Raw genomic sequence first — 25,355 nt, 5'->3', positions numbered from 1 at the left:
AAGGTTTAATTTCTTGGTTAAGTAGAAATAAGCCCAATCAAGCATAACCTTTAAATCCTTATTATTGAAGGACTATTTTCAGTATCCCTTGATGCAGGAATTTTTAGTATTAGCCCTTATTTCCACTCAGAAGACTTTTTTTCTTAACATGGACATTAAAATTATATTATTATTTAATTAAATTTTTGTTATTTCTATTTTCTTCTCTCATCATTCATATATTGTCCTATTTCATTTTCCACTGATCAAAAGTTATTAAGAGAGTAAATTAATTCATCGGAAGTATTGTCTGATGTCTAAAATGTTTTTTGAATTATCTGAGCACCCACTTAATCACTCAATATATGCCAGGCATTGAACTAGGCTCTGGGAATGCAAAGAGGTCTGACCCTGCCCCTGCCAGGAAGCCATCTTTGATTTTTCTGGTGACATTGGGGAAGTCATTTGTCTTTATGACTGTGGTTTTTCCATCTGTAAGAGTTTTAATTTTGATGCCTCCATCTCCACTGGGATTTTGTGAACCCATGATTATATGAAAAATAGCTTTGGGCTCCCTAGAAGAAGAAATTATTTGAATATAGTGTGTTCTTCTCAGGAAACGGGCCACTCTTGCCAAGCTCCCGTGGAGGGGACCACTTAGCAGCAGCAGTGCAGAGGTGGGCTTTGGGTGTCCCAAGCCCAGTAGCTTTTGTCTACATCATGTGTGGCCCCCAAATGAATACTGGGGGCGTGTCTCTCTCATTTTCCCAGGGTAAGCTAAATCTGAAGGAGTTTGACGACTCTGTGAACAGAGAAGACGGGATTCTAAAACCATGTTATTCACCCAATGACTTTATTGACAAGCTGGTGGTGAACTTCGAGAATTTTCTGGAAGTGGTTTCCACTGAGAATCCTGGAAAGGGTTGCGAAAATATCTTGGGAGGAGAAAAGAATGAGTACGTGGCCTCCCCAAACAGGCCTTACTGTCCCACTGTTTCAACCGAGATTCCACCCAGAGGGCCCCAGTGCCTGAGCTCTGGGATGCTAGAGGGGACCTGCCCAGAAACCAGAGAGCGGCTTCTCCCTCCCACCCAGGGCTGTGGGCCAGACCATCTCTGTGAGGAAGGAGCACCAAACCCATACTTGAAAAATTCAGTGACAACCAGAGAATTTCTCGTGTCTGAAAAACTTCCAGAGCAAATCCACAGAGAAGTCTGAGAGCTGCCGTGGCTTGAATCCCGCTGTGTCTCAGTGTGGGTGACACACAGAGGGGGAAGGTACGGCTACAAGAGCTTTCTTGGCATCGTCCCATCCTGCTTGTGTTAGAGAAAGCCTTGCACACCCCCAAACTTGGTTGGTACAGATGTGGAATTTGCTTGAGAAGAAAGGATGCTGATCAGCCTGAGCGCTGCAGATGAAGAACAATTTTGTTGTTGTTGTTGTTCAGCTAACAAGCTGTCACTGAGGCCCCTGGCAGATGGACTTAGAGGGACAGTAGACACTGGAGGCAGACGTATGTGGCCTTCCCGAGGAATTGGACCTTGGGCACGGCCTGTGCTGGGGCTGCTCCTCACAGCTCCAGGAGAGACTTTCCCCGTTGCCAGAAGACTGTTGTTTAGTTGGCACTTGGGTGACCTGCTGGGAGGCGAGGGGCTCTCCCATCACCTTGACTTCCCTGGCTCTAGGTTCCACTCTGAGGCAGCCATGGCGTCGCTTTAGGTCGCTTTAAATCTCTCTTTCAACACAGAGGCAGCAAGTGGGGTGGCCTTCCAGATGAAGTGCCTGAAACGCCTCATTACCCTCATTAAATCTTAAGTGTCTGCAGCAACAACCAACCCAGGACTCTTGCCCTTGGTCCACTCCACGCCTGCAGTGGAGGATGGAGGAACAAGGAAGGGCCTCAGCAGGGCGCTGGGGAAGGGACGCTCGCCTGGGCCAGCAGGTCCGCCCCGCTGTCCAGGTCATAGCCCAGCCCCGCCAACAGTTTCCAGGGGCCCCTGCTGCCCCTCTGTCTGTACCCAAGCCTGGGAGTTGAAAGGCACTGTAGATGGAAGTGGCTTTTTGACAGGGACTCTGGTCCCTCATGCTGGCCCGGAGCCCAGGAATGCTTACGGAACACATCCTGCAAAGGCCTCTCCCCAGAAGCAGCCAGGCAGGGCCTGGGCACGTGTAATGCTTAGTAACCATGCTGCTCCCACACCGGGCTCCTCTGCCTTCACCCGGCAAAGCCGGGAGCCCACAACCTTGACTGGAACCTCTAGCCCAAGGGCTGATGGCAGACCCCTGGGAACTTGCGGCTGGCCCTGGGCTCACACCCTGCACACAGTGGCTTGCTGGTGTTGGCGATGGCTCGTCTGGCCATTGCGGGAGGTTGCTGAGAGCCTGGTGAGGTGGGGGCAGTGGGGCCTGGTGAGCCCAGCATTTGCCAGATAGAAAGGTTGACGGTATTTTCTCCAAGAGAAGTCTATGCTTGTGCTCCACAAGCAGTGTCACAGACTTCACAAGCCACTGACTCAGGTGTGCAAAAACATTGCTTTACTTTCCTATAGCCAAGATTAATTTCCAGTGCCAGCCCCTGACCTTTAGAAGAAACCACCCAAGTTAGAGATTTTGAGTTGCCTCGGGTTTGGAGCTCGGGCTCACCTGGGATTTCAATGCCCCGTCCATCCTGGGACTGGCTCTGAGTGCCAGCAGATATTCAGGGGAATGTGAGGTCTGCTGCCTGACCCCAGGCAGGGACGTGCCCTCTTCCCTATCCCTTGCCACTTTCCTCTAATCACTGCGTCCTTATCATGGGCACAAACAAGCATGCTTTCCCAAAGCTGCCTCCTCATTAAGTCTCCAGTGTCTACAGCACCCCCAAATTCCTCAGTCCTGGTTCAGAGAACGGTGACCACTGACAAATCTAGGAATAAAGGATGCCTGGGGCAGGCGCTGGGAGCCTATGGTCCGGGAGCAGAAAGGGACCAAATGAAAGGGATTCTCAGCTGTGGAGGGCGCTCTCTGCCCTGACGCCTCCCTCCCCAACCCTGTTGTTATGTGGGCATTCCTGTGAACTCCCTGTCTCCCAGAACCCCAGACTGGCCCTTTCCACCCACCTCTGATCTCTGGGCTCACAGGAGGCCCTAGCCTGGTACCCCGCATTCCTCTCTCTTCTGAAAAACCCTCTGCTGCCTCCAGCTGAGGGGCAGGGAGTGCCAGTGAGTCCCTCTAGTCTTTTTCTCACACCCTTTTGAACCTAAAGTCCAAGAGTTTGATGGTGAGGAGAGAGAAAAGGTCACAAATCAAAGTGGGTTTCAGGGATGAAGCCATTACCCTTGCTCTCCCTCCCTTAACCATTCGTTAACACCTGAAGCTTCTGATGAATAGCTGGCAAATACCACGCCCTGGAGCTTCCCAGGTGGCAATACGGGTAAAGAACCTGCGTGCCAATGCAGGAGACATAAGAGATGCGGGTTCAATCCCTGGGTCAGGAAGATCCCCTGGAGGAGGGCACAGCAATCCACTCCAGTATTCTTGCCTAGAAAATTCCATGGACAGAAGAGCCTGTCCGGCTTCAGTGCAGTGGGTCGCAAAGAGCTGGGCACGACTGAAGTGACTTTAGCACGCATGCACCACACCCTTGGCCCTTCCTCTGTTTCATTCCCTTTCTCACTTTCCTTCTTGCTGCCTGTCTTCTGCTCCTTTTTTCCCCACCATTCCCAGCAGCTTTGCATCTTTTTAAATGCTTCCTTTTTTTCCCCTCTCCCATTTCTTATTTCTTTTCTTTTTATACCTTTCTCCCCTTTCCATTAGCCCCCTTATAACATCTCCAGATTTACTTCTGCTAGCTTTGAGGGCTAGGAAATTTAGAGCCCTCTGTTTTGTTCTAGATGGCCCAGGGTGGTTTCGCAGGAGTCAGTGTTTCCTGCGAGGAAAGGGGGCAAGTTTCCCAGGAAGGCCAGCAAGCATGCTGAGCAGCACAGCTCTGCAGAGCAGGTCACGGGCCTGGCCTGGGAGAAGCCGGCGGGGGCCATCCTCTCCTGGAATCTGGTCCCGAACTGTCCCTGCTCTAGGGTCCTGCCCTGCCTCTGTGGCTGCAGATGGAGAGGGCCATCTGCGTTTTTTCCTGTTGCTGTCAGAGAGATACTGAGAAGACACAAACAGGACAACTTGTTTTATCAAGCTCATTAAAAACTGATAAAATTCTCCTTAGAGTTTTCTAGGGCTCTGGGAACCATGCAAACAGCTACATTAGTGCCGTTACTAGCCTTTCTTTTACAGTAATATCAGAAAAAAAGTTTAAAGACTGGCAGAGAAGCGGTTAGTGGTTCAAAAAAGAGAGATGGTACCTTCATTCTTTCTCTGCAATAAAACACAGAGTAACACCATGTGAGGTGGGGTCCTGGTGGGGATCCTGGTGGGGGTGGGACTTTGAAAGAGGCAGAAGATGGGCAGGTCCCACCACCCTCAGGGCTGCTCCTGCCTCGTGTGGGGAAAGCCTGTGCTGGTCTGCCCAACACCTGCCAGTTACCCCCCACACCCCCAGTCCCTTCCCCAGGTCTCCAGTGGCTCTTAGCTATTGCTGCTGCAGCAGGCATGCTTCAGCCCAGGTGCCTGCCAACTGGCCCTCGAGCCCAGTCTGGGCTCTGTTTTTGAAGGGCCCATGAGCCAAAAATTATTCTTACATTTTCAAAGACTAGAAAACAAAAATTAAATGAAGAATAACATTGAATGATATGTGAAAATTCTACAGAATTCAGTGTCTACTGATGAAACTTAGTTGGGACGCGGTCACACTCATCTTTTATGTATCATCTCCAGCTGCTTTCTGCACACAGAGACAGAACTGAGTAGTTGTGACAGAGTTTCTTCCATAGAGCCTTAAATAGTCACCATCTGGTCCTTTATAGAAAAAGTTTGCTGACCCACCCCTGTGAAGCCGACAGACACAGGGCTCAGACTGCACAAAGCGTTTTAACTTTGAAGTATCCGCTAAGGAAAAACAAAATCAGGCTGTGTCATTCTGGAGGCACATTCTGTGTCATCCTAATTGGATCAGGACAGACCTCTTAAAAGGGCACATACTCCCTGGCTCCCCGCGGCCCTCATGATCTCTGCCTGCCTCTGCCTGTGGCTAAGCTGGAGAGTTGTGGCTTTTTAGCGGGCACTCCAGTGGTTCTCAAGCCAGGTCATTTTGTCTCCCATCCTCGACTGTCAGACATTTGGCAATGCCTGAGGGTGCTGCTGGCATCAAGTGGGTAAGAGCCAGCAAAGACAGTGGTCACCCTACAATGCACAGAACAGCCCCCGCAACACAGAATCATGTGTCTCAAGGCATCAGTGGTGCCGAGGCGAGAAATCCTGACTGAGCTAGCCTCTGCCCTGCATCCATAGCACTGGCCACAGGGCCGCTCAGTGCCCACACAGAGCTCTAGGGGTCTCCCTTTTTTATTTTTTTATAAATTAAATTTTGTTTTGGACTCAACTTTACAACAGCAACAAGAACAAAAACCTCAATGGCAATTATTTATTTCATTCTTAATTCATTTCTGGTATGATCTGTGTCCCTTAAATGAAATACGTTTTCATTTAATTACAAGTGATATATTGATTCAGTTGGAGTCTTCCTTTACTGTCACTTATTATTTCATGTGTAAAATCTCATGTATGAATGCAGTTCATAGTGGCCACGCTGAACCTCTCAGTGTACCTGCATATCGTGGTTTGCTAAGGATTGTTTTAAATGTCCTCCTCTTATAGGGAGAAACTTCAGTGAACACTGTTGCACAAAATTTTCACACCTTTGTCTTCACTCCTTGGGTAGAATTGCTGGGTCAAAGTATTATGGTTATTGCATGACTGTCCCCCCCAAAAAAGCTACACTGATTTGTAATAGTGCCAGACACTGCTGTACACTGGATTTTGTCGATTTACTGGGTATAGTCAATGAAACTTCATAGTTATTTGTCTTGCTTAAATCATTGTGAAGCTAAACTTTTCCCGTTTATATTTTACAGCCCACAGACATGTGGGACCCTATCCACATGTCTGATAGCACCCACATGGGGGCTTATGGTTGAAATGGCTCATTATGTTGACCTCACAAACAAAGAATAAAATCACAGTGATCCTTGAGACTGACCAAATTGCCCAAATGACATTCTATTTTCCTGCTGGCCCCTACTTTCTCAAGGCTACGAGACCACTGGATTTCAGACCTCCAGCTACATGTCAGCAGGACTCAGCTACAGGCTAAAAATTCCTTCAGAGAATTTTTCATTGGCAGGGTATAAGAAAGACCCCATCAGGGGAGGACACTGATTCTCCTTAAAAGAAAGACCCCATCAGAAAGGGAGGACACTGATTCTCCTTAAGGGCCAGTCATCCTCTTGTTTTCCCTCTAATAAATTTCTTTTTATTGCCTGACTGCCCAGCTTGCTCTCTTCTTCTCCACACTTTCCTTACAATGTCCATCTGTTGACATTAAAAAAATTTTCTAAGCTCCCGAGGGCATTGAGAGACCAGCTGAGCTTCTACCAACTAGAGGCGCTCAGCAGGAGTTTAGAACAATTGATGGACTTTATCCTTCAGTTGACTATTTAAAAATATGGGTTGTGTGGGGCATTTTAAAAGAGAAATTTCACGCTAATGTATTTTGCTAATTGTTTTATGTAGATGCTAATTAGCAACAAGGCCTAATTGTAATCAAAGTATGTGGCATTACCATGCCGTGTGCTCTTGTTGGGGATGCCCCCTTGCTGCTGAGAAAGGGGAGTGACTCCTGCAGGAGAGCAGACAGCCAGCCCATAGGGAGCCACGTGGTGGTGGGGGCGGGGGCAGGTCCAGGTCCTGCCAAGCTTGGGGGGTGAAATGCCAGCAAGATATCCCGAGGCCTGGACTTAGAGGAAGAAATCAAGACGTGCATACCGGAATGCTGATGTCAGGGAGGAACGCTGACCCCCTGAACCAGAGAAGCGCTCTTTGTGGGCTCTGCCTGTCGTCTTTTCCATGGATTATTCGTATGTCGATGTAACACGTAATGCATGTGCATGAAAGTTCATGTGTGTGAAAACACGGTTATTGTAATGAGAATAGCCTTCAGATGCTTTATTGTAAGTGCGTTTATATTTTGATTTTTCAAATAATAAAGCAGTAACACCATTTTTAGGTTATGTGTATACGTTCATTTTAAAGTTTTACCCACTCAGATGTTTAAAATAAGACTTCAAAATGTAAAAGACCGCCTTTGTTAGACATGAGGGTGACTGTGGGAAACTCTAGAGCTCAGGTGACCAGGAAGCAGAGGTGGGCAGTTACCCCTGTATGCACACCTCCCACTGTGGAGCCAGCCGGGCCTCAGGCGCAAGCCCTGGCTGTCCTCCGACCTGATTCCTCCTCGTGGCAGTGTTTCAAACTCCTTCCAGCTCCTCAAGCTCCCTGGGATCTCCCCTCACTGCTCCCCTCACATCAGCAGGTGATGTGGCCCCCACGCATGGAGGCCCGTCTCTCCTGTGACGGTCAGAGGCGGAGGGGACCCCTCGCATCCATCCCTTCCTTGGCCTCTCCTGTACTGTCACCTTCTCCCTCTCCAGCAATTCCTCCCCCTAGGCCTCTGAACAGGCTTCCAAAAGAGGACAACAAACGTGCCTCCATCTCCCCCTCTGCTGTCTGTGACCCCACGGCTCCACTGAACATCAAGGTAGAAAGAGCCTCACCCCAGCAGCAGCTTCTCCAAGTGGCTCAACTTCTTCTTTATTTTTATTTTCAATAATGAGAAGATGGAACTGATAAAATGTTCTAGAGGAATAGAAAGAAAGTGCTCTAGGAGCAGACAATTTGGAAACAAAGGCTTCAGACTGGCTTCTTAAGTGTTTAAATATAAGGCACACATCTGCCCACTGTTGTTGGAGAAGCCCTGGGGTGGGGGGGTTACCTCAGGTTTTGTTCTGTTCATCACTAAGGTCACTCCTATCTGATGCTTAATGGCACTTACTAAGAGCTTTCTGTGCACTATCCAGCAATTCTCACAATTCTGTGTGGTACTGTTATCCAGCTTGCAGAAAGGTGGGTACAATCAATAGGGTAGTGTTATTGTTCAGTCGCTAAGTCGTGTCTGACTCTTTGCAGCCCCAGGGACTGCAGCACGCCAGGCTTCCCTGTCCTTCACCATCTCTTGGAGTTTGCTCAGACTCATGTCCATTGAGTTGGTGATACTATCTAACCATCTCATCCTGTGCCGCCACCTTCTCCTTTTACCTTCAATCTTTCCCAACAGCAGAGTCTTCTCCAGTGAGTCCTCTCTTCGCATCAGGTGTCCAATGCTGGTGCTTCACCTTCAGCATTGGTCTTTCCAATGAATATCCAGGGTTGATTTCCTTTAGGATTGACTGGTTTGATCTTGTAGTCCAAGGGACACACAGGCTGTGATTCGTGAAGGGGTGAAAGGGTAGTGAAAAAAGTGAAAGTGTTAGTTGCTCGTGACTTTTTGTGACCGAATGGACTATAGCTCGCCAGATTCCTTTGTCCATGGAACTCTTCAGGTAAGAATACTAGAGTGGGTTGCCATGCCTTCCTCCAGGAGGTTTTCCCAACCCAGGGATCAAACTCCCCACATTGCAGGCAGATTCTTTACTATCTGAGCCACCAGGGAAGCCCAATAGAGTAGTACCATTATCCAATTTACAGACAAGGAAATTGAGCTCAGAGAGGCTTCAGGGACTTGGCCAAGATTCTGCAACTGAGGAATGGTGGGTTGGAACTGGGCCACTAATTCCCCTGAGCTTCCCTGCCTCTCTGGCCAATAACAAGTTGGCTCCTGAGGTCAGAGAGAGTTCAAGAGGATTGGATTCTTCAAGGTGCAAAGGGCCCTTGAGACTCTTTTCCTGGTTGGGTCGGGAGACTCTTCCTCTCTCTTTCTCAGTGCCTGCCAGGACCCCTGAGATTGGTTTTTTGATCCAGGAGTGAGTGGAGGTGGAGGCAGGCACTATGTCTCCGTTCTCAGAACAGGAAATGACGAGAAGAGAGAAGACCCAAGGGAGCCTGAGCTTCCGGATGGGCTTGGGATGCTGCAGAAGCAAGACAAGATGCCGCAACAGAGTGATAGACTCTGTGAACACCCTGGGCCCTCAAGCAGGACACAGGGAAGTCTGGTGGAAGAGGGGAGTTGGAACAGGGCCCTGCATGTAACTTTCCCTTCCGACTAATTTGCTCTTTCCACTCCTCCCTAATCATTCTTCTGCTCTTTGTTTCTCAGACTCCTCTTAGTTGACTTGCCATTTGAACCTCACAGATCCCGGGGATTGAGTCCCTGGTGGACTGCTTGCTCCACATGCTCTTTGTCATTCACACCAAGCCTTCAGCTGCATCTGTGTCATCCCCAAATTTCCATCTGCACTGAGCCCAGGATCTGCATTTCCAATTGCTCATTGAACATCTCTACTTGAAAAGAACATGTCCAAGGCAAAGAATGTTTATCACCAACCCACCCCTCCTCTTTCAAACCTTGTTTCTCCATTCTCCTACTTGGACAACCTGAAGTCATTGAAGCTCCTTCCTTCCTTGCCATCAGCACCCAGTAGGTCACCGAATCCTTACCCTTTTCTCTACAAAACTCCTCTCCCCTATAAGCCTCTCTACTCTATACACCCAAATCCCATGCCAACCCCTAGCTTGGTCATCTTTGGTCTGGGTCTTTGAGCAGCCTCCTCCCTGGTTTCCCTTGCTGTGGCCCTATTTTCTACACTCAAATCCACCTTCCACGTTACCTCTAGAATGATTTCTGTGCACAGGTCTGGTTCCATCTCTGGCCTACTTCCTAATCCCCAGTTGAATGGTCCACAGGTAACATCCAAACCCCATAGCATAGTAATGGGTAAGGTTCCATTTAAATTATTTGCTCATGTACTACACTTTTAAAGAGTTAACAAATATTATGGCAAATCCTGAAAGATCATGCTGTGAAAGTGCTGCACTCAATATGCCAGCAAATTTGGAAAACCCAGCAGTGGCCACAGGACTGGAAAAGGTCAGTTTTCATTCCAATCCCAAAGAAAGGCAATGCCAAAGAATGCTCAAACTACCACACAATTGCACTTATCCCACATGCTAGTAAAGTAATGCTCAAAATTCTCCAAGCCAGGCTTCAGCAATATGTGAACTGTGAACTTCCAGACGTTCAAGCTGGTTTTAGAAAAGGCAGAGGAACCAGAGATCAAATTGCCAACATCCGCTGGATCATGGAAAAAGCAAGAGAGTTCCAGAAAAACATCTATTTCTGCTTTATTGACTATGCCAAAGCCTTTGACTGTGTGCATCACAATAAACTGTGGAAAATTCTGAAAGAGATGGGAATACCAGAACACCTGATCTGCCTCTGGAGAAATTTGTATGCAGGTCAGGAAGCAACAGTTAGAACTGGACATGGAACAACAGACTGGTTCCAAATAGGAAAAGGAGTATGTCAAGGCTGTATATTGTCACCCTGTTTATTTAACTTATATGCAGAGTACATCATGAGAAACGCTGGGCTGCAGGAAGCACAAGCTGAGTTCAAGATTGCCGGGAGAAATATCAATAACCTCAGATATGCAGATGACACCACCCTTATGGCAGAAAGTGAAGAGGAACTAAAAAGCCTCTTGATGAAAGTGAAAGAGGAGAGTGAAAAAGTTGGCTTAAAGCTCAACATTCAGAAAACGAAGATCATGGCATCTGGTCCCACCACTTCATGGGAAATAGATGGGGAAACAGTGGAAACAGTGTCAGACTTTATTTTTCTGGGCTCCAAAATCACTACAGATGGTGACTGCAGCCATGAAATTAAAAGACGCTTACTCCTTGGAAGGAAAGTTATGACCAACCTAGATAGCATATTCAAAAGCAGAGACATTACTTTGCCAACAAAGGTTTGTCTAGTCAAGACTATGATTTTTCCTGTGGTCATATGTGGATGTGAGAGTTGGACTGTGAAGAAGGCTGAGTGCCGAAGAATTGATGCTTTTGAACTGTGGTGTTGGAGAAGACTCTTGAGAGTCCCTTGGACTGCAAGGAGATCCAACCAGTGCATTCTGAAGGAGATCAGCCCTGGGATTTCTTTGGAAGGAATGATGCTAAAGCTGAAACTCCAGTACTTTGGCCACCTCATGCGAAGAGTTGACTCATTGGAAAAGACTCTGATGCTGGGAGGGATTGGGGGCAGGAGGAGAAGGGGACGATAGAGGATGAGATGGCTGGATGTCATCACTGACTCAATGGACATGAGTCTGAGTGAACTCCGGGAGTCAATGATGGACAGGGAGGCCTGGCGTGCTGCGATTCATGGGGTCGCAAAGAGTTGGACATGACTGAGCGACTGATCTGATCTGATCTCATCTGACGGCACCCCACTCCAGTACTCTTGCCTGGAAAATCCCATGGACGGAGGAGCCTGGTAGGCTGTAGTCCATGGGGTCGCTAAGAGTCAGACACGACTGAACGACTTCCCTTTCACTTTTCACTTTCATGCATTGGAGGAGGAAATGGCAACCCACTCCAGTACTCTTGTCTGGAGAATCCCATGGACAGAGGATCCTGGTGGGCTGCCATCTATGGGGTCGCACAGAGTCGGACACGACTGAAGCGACTTAGCAGCAGCTGCAGCAGTTTTTTATGGCTTCTGTAACAAATTACCACAAACTTTGTTGTTCAGTTGCTTAGTCGTGTCCGACTCTTTGTGGCCCCATGGACACCAGGCTTCCCTGTCCTTCACCATCTCCTGGAGCTTGCTCAAACTCATGTCCATCAAGTCAGTGATGCCATCCAGCCATCTCATTCTCTGTCATCCCCTTCTCCTTCTGCCTTCAATCTTTCCCAGCATCAAGGTCTTTTCCAATGAGTTGACTCTTCTTATCAGGTGGCCAAGGTATTGGAGCTTCAGCTTCAGCAACAGTCCTCCCAATGAATATTCAGGACTGACTTCCTTTAGGATTGACTGGTTTGATCTTCTTGCAGTCCAAGGGACTCGCAAGAGTCTTCTCCAGCACCATGGTTTGAAGGCATCAATTCTTCAGCACTTAGCTTTTTTTTTTATTGTCCAGCTCTCACATCCATACATGACTACTGGAAAAACCATCACCTTGATTAGATGGATGTTTGTTGGCAAAGTAACGTCTCTGCTTTTTAATGTGCTGTCTAGGTTGGTCACCACAAACTTAGTGCCTTTAGTGACATGAACTTATCTTACAGTTCTGTAGGTTAGAAGTTCAATGTCATCTCACAGGGCTAAAATAAAGGTGCCATCGGGGTTGTGCTCCTTCTGTTTCAATGCTTTTTCCAGCTTCTAGAGGCAGCCTTTACTCCTTGGCTTGTGGCCCCCTCTTCCATCTACAAAGCCAGCACCATTGTATCGCTTCGATGGTTCTTCTGGAGTCCTGTCTCCCTCTGCTCCCTGGGGCTGAGCTCAGTCTGAGGTCTGAAGCACATCACTAAAGGCCCAGCCAAAGCTTCACTCTGTGTCTGATTAACTTTGTCTACTTCTTAGTGTTACTGACCCAGGGACCGGCCTTGTCTGAGACCAGAGTCCCATGGAAGCTAGATACGGACCATGCCTGGTCAGAGACCTGAATAATCTTATTGCCAGCAAAGCTGCCTAGAGTTCCTGGCCTAGATCTGTGAACCAGAGGACTTACTAATGGTCACCCCAGAATTAGACACACTGGGTTATGAGCCCATCTGGACTCCACAGGGCTCACTCTGCAGGGACAGGCCCCTTTTCTATGGGGCAGAGAGCTGACCAGGGTGCATAGTCCTCTGGATGGGCTGGCTCCCAGAAAGATGTACCAAGAAACCAGACTGTGGGCTGCCCCTCGGGGCCCTTGAGAGTCTTGGCCCATCAGAACTGCAAAGACAAGGCCCTGGGAGAGGAGCAAGGGGAGCCCATGCTGGGTCTAAATAAACTTCCACTCAGTTCAGAATTCCAAGTACTAACTTGATGTTTAGGACACAGCAGGGTTCTGTACTCCAAGGAAGCACATCCCAACTAGTGGAAAACCTCTGGTGCTGGGGGGATGAAACCATGGTGTGATATATACACATCTCAGAGTTTCTTTATTCCAGATTTTCCTTCATAGAGATCAACCTAAAGGATGGAAAGAACTCCCCCTTTGCCCTTGCAAATAAATCACAAATATCTACTTAGAAGCTAAGTTGAACATTTTCTCTAGAGGAGTCAGCATGTGTCTGTAACTCAAGCCCCTCCCAAGACATATTTGATCAGCTAGCCTTTGTTGTCTTCTAGGAAAAAAAAAAAGAGTTCCAGGAAAAATCTTCTAGGATTGTTAATGCAGATTTTCTGATGGTAAGATAACTGACAATTCCATGAAATCTCAGGGCTGATGCCAGAGAACACATAATACTTCAAACCAGAGAACGTGCCGTACAAAGGCAGTGTCTCTTGGACCCAAAGCAATATTTTCCACCTCTCCCTGCCAAAACAAGACAAAAACAAAATAAAAAAATACCCCCAAAACAGGCACACAAAAACCAGAAACAAGAAACAAACAAACAACAACAACAACAAAACAAACCCAAAGGAAAAACTTCAAAAGGGAACAATCCTAAGAGAAAACAACAAAATGAAACCCAGGGCTCCTATTATCTGCATCTTGTCCTATGGGACCCTCTGCCCTTCTTGGCTGGGAGACCCTCATGCAAATGAACTTGGGAGGGTCCCTCCAAGGTCTGCAGTCCCAGGTGATGACAGGGTGGTCCTGGGGACCCATGGCTGTGCTGCCCATGGAGAGTGGATGTGCAGGCCCACAGATGGACACATTCCTGACTTCACGCGCCAGGCAGGCAGTGAGGCTCTGTGAGAGCCTGGGGATAGCAGATGGTGGCATCTGGCATCAGAACCACTACATGTGAGTTGGGACCAAACTTGGGAGATGGGGCAGGGGGCTGCCACCCTCAGGTCTTGTGAATGGTCATGCCAGCTTCCTCCCATTCCTTTCTGGGCAGGGTGCCTGGTAGCTTTCACTGGTCAGGGGCAGTAGGGGGAAGCGACTGATGGTAGTCTCTGGGTGTTTGCATCCCTGTTTCAGTTCAGTTCAGTTCAGTCACTCAGTCGTGTCTGACACTTTGTGACCCCATGGACTGCCATGCTTCCTTGTCATGCCACGCTTCCCTGTCCATCACCAACTCCCAGAGCTTACTCAAACTCATGTCCATCGAGTTGGTGATGCCATCCAACCATCTGATCCTCTGTCGTCCCCTTCTCCTCCTGCCTTCAATCTGTCCCAGCATTGGGGTCTTTTCAAATGAGTCAGTTCATTGCATCAGGTGGCCAAAGTATTGAAGTTTCAGCTTCAGCATCAGTCCTTCCAATGAATATTCAAGACCTTTAGGATGGACTGGTTGGATCCCCTTGCAGTCCAAGGGACTCTTAAGAGTCTTCTCCAACACCACAGTTCAAAAGCATCAATTCTTTGGCTCTCAGTTTTCTTTATAGTCCAACTCTCACATCCATACATGACCACTGAAAAAACCGTAGCCTTGACTAGATGAACCTTTATTGGCAAAGTAATGTCTCTGCTTTTTAATATGCTGTCTAGGTTGGTCATAACTTTCCTTCCAAGGAGCAAGCATCTTTTAACTTCATGGCTGCAGTCACCATCCACAGTGATTTTGGAGTCCAGAAAAATAAAGTCTTCCACTGTTTCCCCCTCTATTTGCCATGAAATGATGGGATTGGATGCCATGATCTTAGTTTTCTGAATGTTGAGTTTTAAGCCAACTTTTTCACTCTCCTCTTTCACTTTCATCAAGAGGCTCTTTAGTTCTTCTTCACTATCTGCCATAAGGGTGGTGTCATCTGCATATCTGAAATTATTGATATTTCTCCTGGCAATTTTGATTCCAGCTTGTGCTTCATCCAGCCCAGCATTTCTCATGATGTACTCTGCATATAAGTTAAATAAGCAGGGTGACAATATACAGCCTTGATGTACTCCTTTCCCGACTTGGGACCAGTCTGTTGTTCCATGTCCAGTTCTGACTGTTGCTTCTTGACCTGCATACAGATTTCTCAGGAGGCAGGTCAGGTGGTCTGGTATTCCCATCTCTTTCAGAATTTTCCACACTTTGTTGTGATCCACACAGTCAAAGGCTTTGGCATAGTCAATAAAGCAGAAATAGATGTTTTTCTGGAACTCTCTTGCTTTTTCCATGATCCAGCGGATGTTGGCAATTTGATCTCTGGTTCCTCTGCCTTTTCTAAAACCAGCTTGAACGTCTGGAAGTTCATGGTTCACATACTGTTGAAGCCTGGCTTGGAGAATTTTGAGCGTTACTTTGCTATCGTGTGAGATGAGTACAATTGTGCGGTAGTTTGAACATTCTTTGGCATTGCCTTTCTTTGGGATTGGAATGAAAACAGAGTTTTTCCAGTCCTGTGGCCACTGCCGAGGCCAAATTTGCTGGCATATTGAGTGCAGCACTTTCACAGCACCATCTTTTAGGATTTGAAATAGCTCAACTGGAATTCCATCACCTCCACTATCTTTGTTCATAGTGATGCTTCCTAAAGCCCACCTGACTTCACATTCCAGGATGTCTGGCTCTAGGTGAGTGATCACACCATCATAGTTATCTGGGTCATGAAGATATTTTTTGCATAATTCTTCTGTGTATTCTTAATATCTTCTGCTTCTGTTAGGTCCACACCATTTCTGTCCTTTATCGAGCCCATCTTTGCATGAAATGTTCCCTTGGTATCCTAATTTTCTTGAAAAGAGCTCTAGTCTTCCCCATTTTATTGTTTTCTCTATTTCTTTGCACTGATCACTGCGGAAGGCTTCCTTACCTCTCCTTGCTATTCTTTGGAACTCTGTATTCAAATGGGTATTTCTTTCCTTTTCTCCTTTGCCTTTTGCATCTTTTCTTTTCTAAGCTATTTGTAAGGCCTTTGCAGACAACCATTTTACCTTTTTGCATTTCTTTTTCTTGGGGATGGTCTTGATCAATGTCTCCTGTACAATGTCATGAACCTCAGTCTATAGTTCTTCAGGCACTCTATCAGATCTAATCCCTTGAATCTATTTGTCACTTCCACTGTGTAATCATAAGGAATTTGTTTTAGGTAATACCTGAATGGTCTAGTGGTTTTCCATACTTTGGAATGTATGAATTTGGCAATAAGGAGTTCATAATCTGAGCCACAGTCAACTCCAGGTCTTGTTTTTGCTGACTGATTAGAGCTTCTCCATCTTTGGCTGCAAAGAATCTGATTTAGGTATTGACCATCTGGCGATGTCCATGTGTAGAGTCTTTTCTTGTGTTGTTGGAATAAGGTGTTTGCTATGACCAGTGTGTTCTCTTGACAGAACTCTACTAGCCTTTGACCTGTTTCATTTTGTATTCCAAGGCCAAATTTGCCTGTTACTCCAGGTATCTCTTGATTTCCTATTTTGCATTCCAGTCCCCTATAATGAAAAGGACATCTCTTTTGGGTGTTAGTTCTAGAAGATCTCATAGGTCTGCATCGAACCATTAAACTTCAGCATCTTCAGCATTACTGGTTGGGACATGGACTTGGATTATTGTGATATTGAATGGTTTGCCTTGGAAACGAACAGAGCTCATTCTGTCATTTTTGAGATTGCATCCAAGTACTGCATTTTAGACTCTTTTGTTGACTATGAGGGCTACTCCATTTCTTCTAAGGGATTCTTGCCCACAGTCATAGATATAATGGTCATCTGAGTTAAATTCACCCATTCCAGTCCATTTTAGTTTGTTGATTCCTAAAATGTCAATGTTCACTCTTGCCATCTCCTGTTTGACCACTTCCAATTTACCTTGATTCATGGACCTAACATTCTAGGTTCCTATGCAATATTGTTCTTCACAGCATCAGACTTTACTTCCATCACCAGTCACATCCACAACTGGGTGTTGTCTTTGCTTTGGCTCCATCTCTTCATTCTTTCTAGAGTTATTTCTCCACTGTTCTCCAGTAGTATACTGGGCACCTACTGGGGAGTTCATCTTTCAGTGTCCTAACTTTTTGCTTTTTCATACTGTTCATGGGGTTCTCAAGGCAAGAATACTGAAGTGGTTTGCCATTCCCTTCTCCAGTGGAACATGTTTTGTCTCTCTCTCTCCACCATGATTCATCCATTTTGGGTGACCCTACACAGCATGGCTCATAGTTTCATCGAGTAAGATAAGGCTGTGATCCATGTGATCAGATTGGTTAGTTTTCTGTGATTGTGGTTTTCATTCTGTCTGCCCTCTAATGGAGAAGGATAAGAGGCTCATGGAAACTTCCTGATGGTAGAGACTGATGGAGGGAGAAACTGGGTGTTGTTCTGATGGGCAGGGCAATGCTCGGTAAATCTTTAATCCAATTTTCTGTTGTTGGATGGGGCTGTATTCCCTCCCTGTTGTTTGACTTGAGACCAAAATGGTGGAGGTAATGAAGATAATGGTGACCTCCTTCAAAAGGTCCCATGAATGCACTGCTGCACATAGTGTCCCCAACCCTGAAGCAGGCCACTGCCGATCCATACCTCTGCCAGAGACTCCTGGATACTCATGGGCAAGCCTGGGTCAGTCTCTTGTGGGGTCACTGCTCTCCTTTCTCCTGGGTCCTGGCACACACAAGCTTTTGTTTGTGCCCTCCAAGAGTCTGTTTCCCAGTCTGGTGTCAGTTCTGGCAGCTCTATGAGTGGGGTTAATGGTGATCTCCTCAAGAGGGCTTATGCCATACCCAGGTCTACTGCACCCAGAGCCCCTGCCCCTGTAGCAGTCCGCTGCTGACCTGTACCAATGTAGAAGAAACTCAAACACAGTTCTGGCTCAGTCTCTGTGGGGTCTCTGGGTCCTGGTGCACATAAGGTTTTGTTTGAGCCCTCCGAGCATCTCTGGTGTGTATGGGGTTTGATTCTAAATGCAATTTCACCCCTCCTACCATCTTGCTGGGGCTTCTCCTTTGCCCTTGGATGTGGGGTATCTTTTTTTGGTTGGATCCAACATTCTCCTGTCTATGGTTGTTCTTAGCAGTCCAAGATGGTGGAGTAGGATATGCTCTCATCTTCTGTGAGAACTCCAAAATTACAGCTCACATTCCTGTTTATTGATGCCCAAAACTCAGCCTCTGTGTACCGGTGCCGAATCCAATCTCAGAGACAGAGTTTTGGGTGAAGTTGAAAAGAACAGCTTTATTGCTTTGCCAGGCAAAGAGGGAGACAGTCGGCTCCTGGCCTCAAAAACTGTGTGTCCCGACCTGGGAAGATTTGGTGAGGAGTTTTGTAGCAATAGTTCAAGGGTATGGCTGCTGACAAGATTATGGTGTGTGTACTCCTTTAATCCAGTCTTAGGTGATTTTCTCTGATATGAAAAATGCTGACATCTTTCATTGGCAGGTGGGGGGTGGGGTTAGTTCTATAAAGGGCTCAGAGATACTGTTATGTGTATTCCTTGTGCTAAGTCACTTCAGTCATGTCTGACTCTTTGTGACTATGGACTATAGCCCACCAGTCTCCTCTGTCCAAGGGATTCTCCAGGCAAAAATACTGGAGTGGGTTGCCATGCCCTCCTCCAGGGTTTCTTCAGAGCCCAGGGGTCAAAACCACATTTCTAGTCTCCTGCATTGGCAGGCAGATTCTTTACCATTAAGCCACCTGGGAAGCCCCAGGCAAGCTGATATTGGCCCCCTTTTACAGAACTATTAACTTATTAATGAAGAAAGAAAAGTTAGGTGGTCCATGGTGAGTCTGCAGTATTGCTGAGAATGCCTTAAACATCCTCGGGAACAGTTGGCTGTGATAAAGAGTATGTGTTGTGATAAAGAGAATGTGTTTTATTAAAGAGAATAAAAGCTTTATTACAAAGTACAATGAATATTTCAGGACTACTCAATGCTTTTCAGCTGTGACAGAAGTACTGTACACAGCGGAATGCGTGGGATCTGAGAGATGGCTGTGCCAGCTATTTCAAGCCAAAAATATCTAAGTGCATGCGAATTACAATGTTTTAAAAAAATTTTTTTTTTGTATATTTGGGTTTTGCAGAGGTATCTTTAATACTGCTGATTCAAAATTTAAGAGAGAAAACATTATCTGTTTGTTTGTCCCCCAAGTGCCTTGCGTGCTCAGTCAAAAGCGACTCTTGTGATCCCAGAGACTGTAGCCCACCAGGCTCCTACTGGAGTGGGTTGCCATCTCTTTCTCCAGGAGATCCTCCTGGTCCAGGGATCGAATCTGCGTCTCCAGAGTTTCCTACTTTAGCAGGCAGATGTTTTTTCTTTTTTTAACCTCTGAGCCACCTGGGAAGCCCTAGGGCAGAGGGTGCCTTAGGTTAATTTCCCCAAAGAACATTCTGAGACTCCAGTTCAGGTGTAACAGATCTATTATCAGTGCATTCCCAGGAGGCACTGGGAAAGGTGTGAGGGAAGTTTGATGGGAAAGAGGAAGAAGCCGAGGAGGGTGGGATTTCAGGCACAGTCCCGAGGACAGCAGCCCTCACCTGACCCCAAAGAGGACGCTGGAGATAAGTGGCTGGGTCCCCAGTGTGTGCTTCCCTACTGGATGTGCAACTTTCCAGGCATATTTGACTGTGTGTGGAGGCCAAGGACACCAGCTGCCCACCTAAGAGGAGGCACAGAAACAGGGGCAGGAAGCAACGCTTGGGACCTTGACCGATGGGGAGATACACTGGCATCCCCGCAGGGCGGCCACATTTAGCAACTAAAAATACAGAGCATGTGTTTATTTAACAAGAACCAGGTATAGGGCTTCCCAGGTGGCGATAGTGGTAAAGAACCTGCTTGCCAATGCAGATAGATTTAAGAGAGATGGGTTCGATCCCTGGGTTAGGAAGATCCCCTAGCGGAGGTTATGGCAACCCACTCTAGTATTCTTGCTGGGAGAATCCTATGGGAAGAGGAGACTGGCGGGCTACAGTCCATGGGGTTGCAAAGAGTCAGACATGACTGAAGTGACTTAGCACGCGCCCAGGTTCTATGCCATGTGTGTTGGTCAAAGATGATGTCATTTTAATGTTCCCCTGGCGGCCTGGGCCTGTGAGGGGACACCCACAGTACTGAGGCTAGAGCTGAGTGTTTGGAGCAGGATCATTGCAGAGGACCTGCTTCGAGCCCGAGCCTTGCTTCTTGCTCACCTGTGGCCTTGCCTGAGTTCCTTGGCCTCAGTTTCTTTATTAAAAAAATGGGTGGGGAGAATAGTATCACTGTATTTAATTAAGTGGAGATTAAATGAAGTGAGGATGGTTCTGAGCTGAATTCACTATTTGGCATGTACTAAGTGCCCAGTGAGTAAAAGATATGCTTATTACTTGCCTTAAAAATTTTTTAAAAACAGTATTTTGAATGTGAGACAGGAAAGTAAATAGTGATAGAAGTTTGAGGAGTGAAGGAAAGGTAAGAAATAGTTCTTGCAGTGGTGAAAGAGTAATTTTATATTTGCAGTTGGGTGGACCTCGTGCTGGTCCGCCCCAAAATATTTTGCACTAGGAGGAGAGGCAGGCAAGTAGGTGTATCCTGGGTGTGGCCCTCTGGATGAGTTTCAGGGAGGGAGAGGCCCCGGTAGGGTCCTGGTGATCCTGGTGTGGGGGAAGGCGGCAACCCTGATAGAAACAGTGGGTGGGGCGTGTGTGTTGTTGAAATGGAGCTTTTCCAGTGGGAATGTTGGAGCAAGTAGGCAGGGGAGGGGAGGCTGTTTGGCTGAAGGGAAGGAGAGGAGAGGAATTGCTCTAGAGATTTTGAGGTTGGGAAACGCGAGAGCCAGCTGGGTTGTCTGCTTCCGGCCTGCAGGCCCTGCCTCAATCCTTCCTCCTGTCTTCCTCTCACTCAGGATTCATCAGATGTTGGGAAACAATTACTGATACCTTTTTTTTGGTTAAAAAATTGGAAAAAAAAAATAACAACTGCATCACCTGTTGACTGAAAAAGGAAAACAAAAACTCAACCGAAGAGTTGAAAATGATGTTTTATTCACTGGTCTTACTGAAGACAGTAGCCCAGGAGACAGGCTCTCAGTTAGCTCTGAGGAACTGCTCCAAGGAGGTAAAGAGGGAACCAGGATATACAGAAATTTTTGCCTCAAAAGCCAAAAAACACCTACATAGTTGAACATCAAAAGATTATTGTGAATCACAAAAACCAGACATCTCAAGTTAATGAATCTAAGGCTTTTCTATCTATGCAGTTCGAAATTCTGGGCTTTGTATAATCAGTCCTTCGGTATGCATCTTGATTATCTAGGGCCAGTATCCCGTTTTTCTGTTCTGAATTCCCCTCAGGTAGGGAGTGGCGTAATGGCTGATGGCTTTATGGGCATTCTGTTTACTGAAATGACAGGTGACATTCTTACATTCTCAAGCCTGTCCTCTAGCCCAATCTCTTCAGCCTCAATCTTCTCTTTTTACCATGCTGCATATGCAGTTTTGAAGCCAAAATGCATATTTATTTTTAAAATCTCTCCAGTGCGTTCTCTCCCCACTTGACCTCTCCCATATTTGGTGAAGTACCTACAGTGCCCACTCCATTACCTATCTATATTACCATAATATAGGGGATGTGGGTTCTATCCCTGGTCAGAGAACTAAGATCCCATATGCCTCAGAGCAACTAAGCCTGCATGCCACAACTGGGGAGTCTGTGTGCTGCAATGAAAGATCCTACAGGACCCAACCAAGATCCTCTGTGACAACAAAGACCTGATGCAGCCAAAAATAAATAAAAAAAAAATGACTTTTTAAAAAGATACCTTGCGTGTGTGTTAGTCGCTCAGTCATGTCTGACTCTTTGTGACCTCATGGACTGTAGCCCACCAGGCTTCTCTGTCCATAGAATTCCCAGGGAAAAATACTGGAGTGGGTTACCATTCCCTTCTCTAGGGGTTCTTCCCAACCCAGGGATCTAAACCATGTCTCCCGCATTTGCAGATAGATTCTTTCCTGTCTGAGCCACCAGGGAAGCCCTTTAAGATACTAGATTTTCTTTAAAAAAAAAATATGGACTGCAAGTAGATATCTGACTACCTAAGTAACACCTCTGAAGTTTAAACATTCAAACTGTTCACATTATTTTCTTCAAGATCTCACTGAGAAATCGGGAGATCATTCTCTATTTGGAGCTGTCCTATTGTTTAGCCTGGAGATAACTCAGAGGCTGGTGTGTGGCTTGGACTTATTTGCCTTTTCTGATGTGTTCCTTTTTAAGGCTAATCCTGCTGCTGCTGCTAAGTCACTTCAGTCATGTCCAACTCTGTGCGACCCCATAGATGGCAGCCCACCAGGCCCCGTCGTCCCTGGGATTCTCCAGGCAAGAACACTGGAGTGGGTTGCCATTTCCTTCTCCAATGCATGAAAGCAAAAAGTGAAAGTGAAGTCGTTCAGTCGTGTCCGACTCCTAGCGACCCCATGGACTGCAGCCTACCAGGCTCCTCCGTCCATGGGATTTTCCAGGCAAGAGTACTGGAGTGGGGTGCCATTGCCTTCTCCCAAGTCTAATCCTAAGCCTGTCTATTTTATCTTCCATCCCAGACAATGACCTCTGAGAGCAAGCCTGTCCTCTTTTCTATTAGAACCCTCCTGATTGAGTTTTTCACTCCTGTTTCACTTCATTCGTTCATTTTCTCATTTTCTTTGTCTGCAAGGGTAAGACTGAATAAAATAGTCTGTAAGGATCCATACTGGCTTTCCTTTTTTTTCTCGAATTTTTGTTTTTTGACTTGCTGAATGTATGTGCTGCTTTTAAACAGCTTTTGCCCTTGGGTAGGGGTGGAAGGGAGTTGGGGATGGAAATCGGCAGAAGCTTTCACATTGGAGGTGGAGAAGTGGGCAGGTTTCTAACTTCCCATGGTTATGCAACTCTGGGTAAAACAGAATCTGAGACACACACTAAAAATTAAAAGAAATTCACTAACGAATTAAAAAGTCTGTTCTGTCTATACATTCATCCAGCTCTTTTTATAAACAAGATTTTTCAAGCACCTATAAATATCAAACACTACGCTAGGTGCCAGAGACTGAGAGACAAGTAAGACAGGGACCCTGCCTCCAGGGGTTCAGCTCCCTAGTCAGAGAGAGAGATAAACACTGGCATCGATCTGGTCTCAGGACACAGGAGGCCCTTAACTCCATGGGGAAAGAGAGAGGAAGAGAATGGAAAAGGCTCACCCAGGAAGATATGTGTGAGGCTTTTATTGGTGAGTAGGTAAGAATTTTCCAGTTGAGCTACTTCAAATCCTAAAAGATGATGTTGTGAAAGTCCTGCACTCAATATGCCAGCACATTTGGAAAGCTCAGCAGTGACCACAGGACTGGAAAAGGTCAGTTTTCATTCCAATCCCAAAGAAAGGCAATGCCAAAGAATGCTCAGACTACCGCACAATTGCACTCATCTCACACACTAGCAAAGTAATGCTCAAAATTCTCCAAGCCAGGCTTCAACAGTATGTGAACCATGAATTTACAGGTTTTCAAGCCGGTTTTAGAAAAGACAGAAGAACCAGAGATCAAATTGCAAACATCTGCTGGATCATCAAAAAAGCAAGAGAGTTCCAGAAAAACATCTATTTCTGCTTTATTGACTATGCCAAAGCCTTTGACTGTGTGGATCACAACAAACTGTGGAAAATTCTGAAAGAGATGGGAATACCAGACCACCTGATCTGCCTTTTGAGAACTCTGTATGCAGGTCAGGAAGCAACAGTCAGAACTGGACATGGAACAACAGACTGGTTCCAAATAGGAAAAGGAGTATGTCAAGGCTGTATATTGTCACCCTACTTATATACAGAGTATATCATGAGAAATGCTGGGCTGGATGAAGTACAAGCTGGAATCAAGATTGCCGGGAGAAATATCAATAACCTCAGATGTGCAGATGACACCACCCTTATGACAGAAAGTGAAGAACTAAAGAGCCTCTTGATGAAAGTAAAGAGGAGAGTGAAAAAGTTGGCTTAAAACTCAACATTCAGAAAACTAAGATCATGGCATCTGATCCTATGGCAAATAGATGGGGAAACAGTGTCAGACTTTATTTTTTGGGCTCCAAAATCACTGCAGATGGTGATTGCAGCCATGAAATTAAAAGACATTTGCTGCTTGGAAAGAAAATTATGACTAATCTGGACAGCATATTAAAAAGCAGAGACATTACTTTGCCAACAAAGGTCCGTCTAGTCAAGGCTATGGTTTTTCCAGTAGTCATGTATGGATGTGAGAGTTGGACCAAAAAGAAAGCTGAGCGCCGAAGAATTGATGCTTTTGAACTGTGGTGTTGGAAGACTCGAGAGTCCCTTGGACTGCAAGGAGATCCAATCAGTCCATCCTAAAGGAGATCAGTCCTGAATATTCATTGGAAGGACTGAAGCTGAAGCTGAAACTCCAATACTTTGGCCACCTGATGTGAAAAGCAGACTCATTTGAAAAGACCCTGATGCTGGGAAAGATTGAAGGTGGGAGGAGAAGGGGATGACGACAGAGGATGAAGTGGTTGGATGGCATCACCAACTCCATGGACATGAGTTTGAGTGAACTCTGGAAATTGGTGATGGACAGGGAGGCCTGGCATGCTTTAGTCCCTGGGGTCACAAAGAGTCGGACACGACTGAGTGACTGAACTGAAATGAGGTAAGAATTTTCCAGCTGAGCTATGGATTGTGGCCAGGAGACCATTTTAGAAGAAATTATATGCATGGGCCAGGAGATAGGAAGAAACACAATAAGGTCTGGTAACTAGCGAGTGTATACCTGGAGAGGAGGCTGTCTGAAGCTGGAAAAACAGGATCAGAAGATGAAGCCTGGAAAGCAAATGTCGACCTTTTGGTTGGAGCAGCAGTACTCTTGCCTGGCGAATCCCATGGGCGGAGGAGTCTGGTAGGCTGCAGTCCATGGGGTTGCTAGGAGTTGGGCACGACTGAGCGATTTCACTTTCACTTTTCACTTTCATGCATTGGAGAAGGAAATGGCAACCCACTCCAGTGTTCTTGCCTGGAGCATCCCAGGGATGGGGGAGCCTGGTGGGCTGCCGTCTATGGGGTCGCACAGAGTCGGACACGACTGAAGCGACTTAGCAGCAGCAGCAGCAGCAGCAGGACCTCAGTGGGCCCTTCCTGCTGCCAATGCTGCCCTCTAGTGGATTAGCTGCAGTTGGGCAGGTACAGCTGGAAAACCACTTTGCAAAAAAGGCCTCTGAAGAGGTTAGGCTGGGAGGTGGTACCTGTGCTTAGCAGCAGACATGTGAAGTTCATGGCAGAACCAACCAGCACAGGAGTGTGATCCGAGCACTCAGGAAAAATGCCCTCCCCTAGATCTTTTGGTCACTGGCTGCAGTTGTCAGGCTCCACCGTTGTTTTTTTAATACAGTAATGAGACTGCATGGGCTTCGC

General features: G+C 46.6%; 1 protein-coding gene across 2 annotated transcripts in view; it reads left to right on the top strand.

The window, feature by feature from the left end:
* IL31RA (interleukin 31 receptor A) overlaps positions 1-7,128 on the top strand; it is a 73,500-nt gene extending 66,372 nt beyond the window's left edge. Inside the window, exon 15 of one of the 2 annotated variants that reach the window (XM_005221496.5) lies at positions 751-7,128. In XM_005221496.5, coding sequence (XP_005221553.1) covers positions 751-1,197 — 447 coding nt within the window. In that variant the 3' untranslated portion in view covers positions 1,198-7,128. The remainder of the gene's footprint in view (positions 1-750) is intronic. The other variant, NM_001192563.2, reaches the window with a different exon arrangement.
* Positions 7,129-25,355: the final 18,227 nt, after the last annotated feature.

Source organism: Bos taurus, chromosome 20, assembly GCF_002263795.3.
Source record: "Bos taurus isolate L1 Dominette 01449 registration number 42190680 breed Hereford chromosome 20, ARS-UCD2.0, whole genome shotgun sequence".
In the NCBI taxonomy this organism is placed as follows: Eukaryota; Metazoa; Chordata; class Mammalia; order Artiodactyla; family Bovidae; genus Bos; species Bos taurus.
The sequence above is the reverse complement of the archived record's forward strand: the minus strand, read 5'-3'. Positions and strand labels throughout refer to the sequence as shown.